The sequence below is a fragment of the Papilio xuthus genome, unplaced genomic scaffold (assembly GCF_000836235.2).
Source record: "Papilio xuthus unplaced genomic scaffold, Pxut_1.1 DF825928.1, whole genome shotgun sequence".
Taxonomy (NCBI): domain Eukaryota; kingdom Metazoa; phylum Arthropoda; class Insecta; order Lepidoptera; family Papilionidae; genus Papilio; species Papilio xuthus.
In genome coordinates this window covers 5,393,056-5,402,783 of record NW_013532721.1, presented here as the reverse complement: position 1 = coordinate 5,402,783, position 9,728 = coordinate 5,393,056, and the positions used below count along the sequence as shown (strand labels likewise).

The window sequence follows — 9,728 nt, the reverse complement described above, 5'->3', positions numbered from 1 at the left end:
TTCATTAAAGTATGATATGTTGGATATTACATTAGACTTTATTAAAATTGAATCGAGATTCGCTTGTGGACATGAAAGGAAATTTTATAAAACAATTACAACAACAAAGGAAATAACAATTGGGAAGCTATTAAATATCGGAACGATCGGAAATATCCCGGTCAAAATAAATATGATATAAAAATAAAGGGAATATAATTTACTTGTAACCAACAAATTTGTGCTTAAAAGGTTGGACAAGAATAAAGTGACAAGGCATTCATATAATCCATTAAATTTTTACTTTTTTAAAATTAGATATTTTTAGACTTTAACTGCACGGGAGCTAGCAACGTTTTAAAAGTAAGAATTTCAGGTCAGCTGATTTTGTCATATGACGTCCTTCTTGCTCTTTCGGTTTAAATATTTTGTTTTAAATATCTATTGTCCTGTCATTTATAGTATTATTTATACTTATCTTCTTTATTGCAGGAGTTAATCCTACATTGGGAGTTGAGGAAAAATGAAGGAGGACTTAAGGAAAGCGCGCGGCACCCGGTACCGGGCGCTGGTGACGTAACGTGGTCGCTTTCTCACACAGCATGGCATCACGACTTATCGCACTAATATTGTGGTTATGTGGAAGTAAGTGTTTTCATAAGTTGCCAACGTGTTTAAAAAGGATTGTATTATATATTTTTATGATTTACCTTTGTTTAGTAGATATTTAAGTATATTTTATTTTATTTAAAAAATGTCAAATTGTAATTTGTTATTTCATCCTACGTTTTTATATAGTGTTTCAGTTAGAAATTGTTATTTAAATTAAATTAAAAAGAAGTTTTATAATAACACGTTTCGGAAATTATGATGGCTTAATCTCTAAAAACTTCATTAAGGTAATGCGATCGCAAGTAATTTGTTGCTTTCTATGATTTAAAAAATGAGAGTTGTAAAAAAATATTAAAACATCTAATTTATGAATTTTTTATATGGTCTCCTGTTAGATTTATGTCGAAACATATACATAAATTATTAAAATTAGAATGCGACAATTATCTACTGCAGCTAAAATTCGACATTTTTTTTAACTAATGTTTTTATGATACAATGTAATTTAACGTTAATGTAATGTAGCAAGAAAGGTGTGTCAGGACCATGCCGAATGGAGTTCCGTGGTCTCTGAGTTGAGGGAGTGAGTTATGTTGTTACTTCAATGTATATTAAAATGCCGCTGGTTTACTTCAGAACAATTTTGTCCATCAACTTGCTGTGTAATGATTTTATTTCGAGTTTTTTTTGTAAATGAAAAATATCTTTAACAGAAAAAGACAGCTATATATTTTTAATATTCATAGAACAGATAATAAAATTTTACATAACTATTTACCTTAATTCTGTTAAAACCTCCTGAAATATTTTTACTGTAAAATATTCGTAATATCGGAAACATTCCATAATTTTGTCAAATATTACGAAAACAACATTATCGAATTATCTTCTTTATTATTTAGTAGCAAAACTTTCAACACTCTTTTATTAATAAAGCATACAAAAATATACTTGCAAAAGTGTCTGTTTCCATAGTATTCGACCTTTATTTTATTTGATGAGACCTTTATAAACTAAAAACTTTTACACTTTCTTGGAAACTAAAAAGTCAAGTTACAAACTCAAGTTAAATATATTTCTACTACGATAAAAATAATTTTGCTCATACATTTTGGAATTATTTTCATAGAGATTTCCACAGTGGTTTTCATAAAAAGTTTAAAATTCAAAATTTGTATGGCACATAATTAAGACATTCATGTGAAAATCTATAGGATATTTTAGAATGGAATGAAATGAAACATAAGGATTATGCTTTCTTATATTATTACTTGGTTTTTTATAGTATTTCTTAATTCCATATACACGACATTCCTTCCCAATTTGATGACCCAATTTTCAATGAACGAGACATCTACGAAAAAGAGTATTTCGTTGTGATTTTATTCGGTAAAATTGTACAGAGGTGATGAATTATTAATATAACTCGGAATACAATCGAGTTTTCGAATCCAATTTCTTAAGTAAAGCTGATTATTGGAATTTTCCAAGCGCCCCGGAGTCTCGAAAAATTTCTATAAAGAGCCAATCTCCCCCGGTATCTCGACCTGGCGAACTCCAAAATTATTGGTCCCGAATACGCAATACCGTGCATTCATTATACATGAGCAGGCATACGACGCGATCAAATTGTATTATGGGGTCCATACGCCGCGCACTCTTCGTATCTTACATATTTTCGAAGCTCTATCCTAAGTTTTAATCGATTTTATTAGTATTATTATACGGGTCCATCTTTCGACAACATAAGGTGGGATCTTAGTCAAGCGCTAGTTTATACAAAATAAAAAGGTAGTTGTCCTAGATAACTTTGCTAGTATTTACTACGTATGCAACACTTCACGATTATGAATGTCCCTGTTGTTTTGTTCTTAAAGACGCTACATTAATTACCATGGCATTGAGGGATAAAAATAAAATATCTATTTGAGCTTTAGGGGATTAATTATAATTAGAATATGTCCTCATCTGATAAAATGAATTTGAACATCAATAAGGGAATCAATTCGCGTTCGATGTAAATTATTATGATGAGGCAGAAATCGTAAATTGAATTTGGTTATAACGTAATGAGTTCTTGTCTGTAGGATCCCAAGCTTATGTACCTTGATCTTAAATACGATCACGTACTGTTCACTTGATTTATGTACAACGACTACCTGCAATATAACTGATTACCGACTTGGAGCCGAAATTTTGTTTGGCGAGCCCCTAACGGTTCGAGACGTAGGTAAAAAGGGACTATAGACTGACATTTTCGTTCAATATTCAATGTAATGTGGGAACATGTTTTCGGATAATGTAGGAATATATTTTTTTAACATACTAGAGAATGCTATACGTTTTACTTTCGTAAAAAGAATTTGCACTTATGCTTCACTGGAATTCTTTATTCTTATGAATTGAAAACATATTTTATTAAGCGACATTGATTGTTTTATATTCAATAGATTTTAAAAAATCATTATGACTCTAAATGTTTTTTATGGTAGGCAGTGATAATAATCCAGAAAATCTGAGCACTATTGATGTACATAGATGTAAATAGATTAATTATTAAAGTCGGTCAATAAGAGAGACATGATCATAGCAGTAGACTGAAATGCATTCCAATAAAAAAAAAAGAAAACGTATTTCTTTTGTTACTTCTCTGTCTTTGTGATCTAATGTGAGTTCTTCTTTTGTTTATTTGGTTGGTAAATTAATTCCCCTTCCAGATGTTTTTGGACTCCGTGACATACAGATCACAGTGCCGGAGGCGGTGGGTGTGGGCTCCAACGCGGTGTTGGGCTGCCGCTGGGCGCTCGACACCGGAGAGGCGCTTTACACTGTCAAATGGTACCACGGTGCTCAAGAGTTTTTTCGATTCGTGCCAAAGGAATTGCCAAATACAAGAGTATTCTCACAGACTGGTATCAACGTGGATGTAAGTTTTATTAGTTTATTTCTGTTGTATATTTTGAGATTTTTGATTATAATAAATCGTACAGAATCAAACTACTAAAAAACTACTCCTCCGACCATCTCTATCAACCGTCATATCCGAGTCTACCCCCTTCTTACGCATATCCTCTTTCACACAGTCATTCCATACTTTTTTGGTCTTCCTCTACCCTTGTAGCCATCCACATTCAATCTCATTACTTTTTTGCTTATATCATCATCATCCACGCTTAAATTTTTATTAAATTTTTACATTAAAAACATTAAATATAATTAACTATAAATACAAGTGTTCTATCTTCTTTTTCGAGAAATGAAATAAATTGTTTGGTATATTTTCATAACCCTTACTTGATTTACCTGACGTGTTATTGAAAGAAAATTTCCACGAATGATACATTTTATTATTTAATACAATTCCTATGAATGTTAAGTGCTACACTTTACTCGACCCGCTTGCTGTAGTTAATAGACCTTAGCAAATATAAAACATGCAAATAGAAATGTTTCCCGCTTCAATGAAACTTGTACGTTACATTTTAATGAAGCAAAAAGTTGGAACAAAAACAAAACGATCTACTATTTCAAACAATATGAAGTGTTTGATAAGTTTTACAATTGAATTTCCATCATACAAATCGTCATCGGCTCATACGTCTCCATTGAGGGGCTGGAAGCCTACCCTAAGTTTGGTTTGACTAGGCCATAGTCAACTACGCTGGCCAAGTGCGGGTTGGTTGACTTCACACATATTCTTTTCAGATATGTGAAGGTTGCATCACGATGTTTTCCTTTACCGTAAGAACGTCGGATAAATATACATATGTAAATCAAAAATCGAAAAACACATTGGTACATTGTGGGCTTCGAACCCAGGAACTGCAGATTGCAAGTCAAGTTCTTGTCCCCTGAGCCACCGACGCTCTCAAAAGTATACAATATGTTTATATAGTATATCGTAATATGAAATATACTATATAAACATATTGTTATTGTTCTATTAAAAAGCCCCAGATATAATGATATTTTGAAATGCAATCTGTTGTAGACCCACGGTAAATGCAACACACATAATTTTGTTGATAATATGGACAGGTGTCACGATCAGGTGCTCAACAAGTTGTGCTGCGCGAGGCAACACGAGGTCTGAGCGGCCGCTATCGATGCGAAGTATCAGCAGACGCGCCTTTCTTTCACACCATATACAAGACCGCTTTTCTGCGAGTTATAGGTACGTATTTTTGTAAGCGAAAAAAGCAAAAAATTATTTTCGTAACGCATTTTGAATTTAAACTCATAATCTACTTAATTTATAGTCATTTTAAAAATTAATAAAATAATTAAAATAATTTATTTAAAAAATTCTAAATCAGAGCACTAGGAGCGGGGTTACGCGGTAACACACAAAAAATACAGACGAATTGATAATCTCTTTCTGTTTGAAGTCGGCTAATAAAAAGGCGGAAACCGTAAAGTTCTTTTAAGTGAACTATTAACGATTTGAAATGAAATTTCAATCTACTATTAATTTTTTACTAAAATAATAAACCTACATATTTGTACTGTTTAGTAACCCTCTTCTAAAATAACTATAAATAAACAAATCTACCTTTTCGTTAATCGAGTTTGTCATTTGATTTTGCGAAAGGGAAATTAGTATTGCGTCTGGTTCGGACAGTTTCAACGGTAAATTAAATGTTTCAAACTTGCCCTAGATTGTATCCGCGCGAACGTATAAATAACACGAACAATCCCATCGAGCCTTTGTACAACCCTAATCGTAAATCAGAACTATTGGTTGGCAATAAATACGGGCGTAGAGCAATAGAGATGTTGAATTACGGTTTATCTTGTTTAACAATCGTTTTTGAATTAGTATTACGTTCTATTAAAGATTAACGACGTTAGAACTTTAATATCCAAGTTATTATCTTTTTAATACTATTTTTTAATTTTCATTTTCGATTTGGTATCTATTTTGTTTTACTCTAATATAAACATTTTGTCTAAATATAGCTGTTTCTAAACTTAATTTTGTTAGTTTAATGAAGAATATTGATGAGTTAAGCAAACATTTGGTGGAGGAGAGAATTAATGAGTTGTTTGAAAACTCGACGTTTTCATATCGTAGTAGTTGAAGCGTTGAAACCTCACGGTGCGGGCGTACAAACACTTCAAAGTTTTCACTACGACCAGCTTCAGCGTAATAGAAATCGCAGCGGGCTAAAACCGCGACAGGCTCTTACTTCGAACGCTTGGTATCCTGATTGTTGTTTAATAAATTACTTAAAACAAGAATCACGACATTTAGTAGCCAGTCTTATTCTGTATTGGTAGTAATTAAACGAGATTTACGCTAAGCTCCTTCCGCGTCGCTTCTAAAAGACAAACGTCGTCTAGAATAAAAAAATATAAATAATCCTGTTTACAATCTTTTACATTTAGCTATGTAGGTATTTGAGAGTGATTGTCCTGCGAAGCCACCATGGAAGCTTTACCGAATAACATCTCTAGCTCAGATTCCCGAGGGAGCGTTCGGATTTCAAACTTAGTTACACTTAAAGTGGTTTTGACCGAGGTACTTTTGCGCTCTGAAACGTAACTGTAGATACTTCATTGGACAACCGAGATGTGGTATAAATAAAATAGTATTAATATCTATGATCGAACGGAAATTTACTATATTTTGGGTTAAAAAATTTCAATTACGTTACACTATCCTGAAGTGATTTAATAGAGTGATTTAATTTGGAGTTTTATCTGTTGTTGTTAGATTTACCGACAACGAAGCCGAAAGTGCGTGCTCAAAAGAGCTGGTACTCAGCGGGAGATATGCTGAGAGCGAATTGTACCTCGCCGCCCTCAGACCCTCCTGCCAATGTAACTTGGTTCGTTAATGGATATGAGGTACAATGCTATTAACGTTTATCAAATAATGAATCATATGTTGTAGTGTAAATGTGAAAGAAAAGTCTCGTTTACAGCTCTAAGGAAATTTTGGTGGTATATATTGATTATTTTAGCCCAAATGTAAACATAACCTTTGTTGTGTTTTATCTGATTCCGTATAAAAGCTGAACGTTTAAATAGTTTTGTTCACTCTTAAAGTATACTTACTTTCAAAAACTTTCAAATGTGAGTGCAAATACAGATTTTTTAGAAACAATGGAGCTATAAATAAAATCTTAAGGGTTCTTTTTAACTAGGTAAAAGGACTGGACATTCCAGTTATCGACACATACGAGCGCAGTAAGCCGACGTTAAGCGACACATCGCTTGAGGACGCCAATAGAATTATATTCAGTCCGTGGGACGCAATCTCTGGCTACGAGGAGGCGGTTACAGATAATGTAATAGACATACCTGGCAATATTGGAGACTTGCAAGGCCCTGTTGAGAGCAGTCGGAAAAATAAAAGTGAAAATACAATGCCATTATTCTCGAAATATGATGACATTAACAAATTTAACAGCAGTACTGAAGACGAGAAATGCAACAAAACATCTTCATTTAGTCAACTTGTAATTCGTGTGCAGCCTTCACATTTTCAAAAGGTAACGTGTGTAAAAAAAATGAAGTCTTAGAAAAAAATATTTTGTTTTCCAAATTCATCAATATTTATATCATGTTCAGATTGACTTTCAATTTGATGCTCTGTAAACCTGCTAACAAATTTTGTTTCGTATATTTATATTATATAACATTATAAGAGAGACGTAGGCTGATTAAATCTATTAGATTTCGGGGAATTTCATCTTCAATATTCCTTAAATAATCTAATTATTTTTATATATAATATTGGTAATGATATTATTTATTTCGAGATTTATTTTTACTATTATAAAGTATATTTTAATTTATTAATTGTTTCGTACAGGGTCGTCTGAATGTAACTTGTGTTGCACGGATACTGTCAGTGTGGACGTCAAGTGAAATTCTCCTTCTAGACGAGGAGAGACCTCAAATCGCACCCGTCATGGGCAGCCGAGACTCCAGTTCAGGAGGTTAGCTATATTGATGCAATTAATGTTGTATAAATTTAATTAATAAAACAATACATTAGCTATTAATATTTCCTTTTGTGTTTGATTTTTCCTTTTCTTTATTAGATTATCTTGAGCGTCAGTGGCTCAGGGGTGTAGGCACTTTAGTTGTAATCTGCATGTCCTGGGTTCGAATCCCACCATGCACCAATGTGTTTTTCGATTTATATATGTACATTTATCTTCGTTCTTACCTCGTGAAAACATCGTGATGAAATCTGCACATATCTGAAAAGAAATTCAAAGATATATGTGAAGTCAACCAACCCGCACTTGGCCAGCGTGTTGGACTATGGCCTAGTTACCCCTAACTTGGGTAGGCTCCGAGCCCCTCAGTGGTGACGTATAGAGAGCTGATGATGATTATATTTTCTCTTAATTAATTCTCGACTAAACATTATTTACGTTATAATACACTTCAATCGACTCTACTATATTACAACTTAAAAACTTTTTTCTTAACGTTTATAACTTAATAAGCATTAAATAAAGTAGCTCATACGACGGCCATATTTCTTCCTAAGCTTACCTTTGCAAAATAAAATAACGCAAGTAGTGATGAATGGAAGGTAATAAACTACATAGTAACATTATTTTAATCTTCAGTAGTCTGTCTTTGAGCTTACTAAGCTTTATCAATAAGAGCTTTAAGCTCAGGTTATTATCAAATAAACCTTTAATATTGAAAGTTTTCTATGAAATGTACGTCGTATAAAATTACCTATACTTTATAGATTTATGTTTTTTTGCAGGATTTCGCCATACGTTAAGGATTAACATTGGGATCTTACACATGTTGAACTTTATATTATACAGACAGTGGTAAGAATATTTTAAATTTATTTTATTTACAGGTTTATGTGACATAAGATTAAGTTAATAATAACTAAAAAGGTCCTATCACTTTTAGTTCTTTTTTTTTCGCAGTCAATTTTTTATACTTCTATAATTATTATGATTAATACATTACCCGTGGGTTTCTGAGACTACAATCTTCGTTATAAACATATCGCGATCTCTGTTTTGTCGAAGATAATGACAGGGATGGCGATGTGTTTTATACACAGTTTTAGGTCTTAGAAAGCAACGGTAAGTGTACCAAATAACAGATGAACGGTTCGATTTTTTATTTTTATTTTGTAAAAATGTTTAATACAATGAAATAAGATATGGTTTTTGTTTGCAGGTCAATACGATGATCCATGATGACGGAGTACAGTTGTAAATCTTTGTACCACATCTTTAATAGTGGAATTGATGTTCGTATTCGAATATTTACCCTGATATTAATCGAATGAAAGAAATATTTTGTAAAAAATCGATTATTGTAAATCTACCCCACATATAACTCGATTAGACATGTGTGTGATTGACTGCGTTATAGATTAAAATAGTAAATGAAATTAATTAATTTAATTAAATTAATAAAATGGAGGGTAGTGAATTTTTTACTTGTGTAAATAAGATTTTATGTTAAACTAGTTTCATTTAAGTCTAGTTTGTCTAAATTCAATTTTGTCTTAACTATAATAATTGTAACTATGAAGTATATTAATAAAGGAAGTTCTTCTTTGTATTTTGGTACTTTATTGAATTTCTCACAATCGTAAATCTTTGGTTAGAGCTTCGCGAGTCACAGACAAGTCACGGTGGAGATAGAGCTAAATAGTTTTAGACATTATTAATTACAATCCTTTGGCTCGAATGACGAGCTTTCGTTACAAAGTCTAGTGTCAAAATGAATCTGAGGGGACACAATCGTCGACATTCTAGTAAGACTAGTGTTAAGTCAATTCACTGGCTCGTCACCGGATTTTCTTACTAACAACAGAAAGCAATAAATACGACAGATTGTCAATTTAGTTGACATGATTATTCAAAATTAGAAAGCTGTAAAGAGACATTATTTTCCTTGTAAAAGATTTAAGGCATTTATTGATTAGTTCTTGAAATTTATAAAAAGGAATCTTCGTCCTAAGCTTCGTGGTTGGAGTACAAAGAGTCATCATCCTCAGCTCACTATACGTCCCCACCGAGGGGCTCGGAGCCTACCCTTAGTTAAGGGTGATTAGGCCATAGTCAACCACACTGGCCAAGTGCGGGTCGGTTGAATTCACACATATCTTTGAATTCCTTCTCAGATATGTGCAG

The 9,728-nt window shown here is 32.6% G+C and overlaps 1 protein-coding gene across 1 annotated transcript; it reads left to right on the top strand.

Annotated features, from left to right (window-relative positions):
• Positions 1-554: 554 nt before the first annotated feature.
• Positions 555-8,908, top strand: LOC106125079 (uncharacterized; the record flags this gene model as incomplete). The annotated part of the gene is made up of 8 exons (XM_013322160.1): positions 555-624; positions 3,309-3,517; positions 4,630-4,765; positions 6,308-6,441; positions 6,741-7,088; positions 7,412-7,538; positions 8,330-8,399; positions 8,764-8,908. Coding segments are annotated over 8 exons (1,107 nt in total), but the record flags the coding sequence as incomplete, so codon positions are not given.
• Between the last annotated feature and the right edge of the window lie 820 nt (positions 8,909-9,728).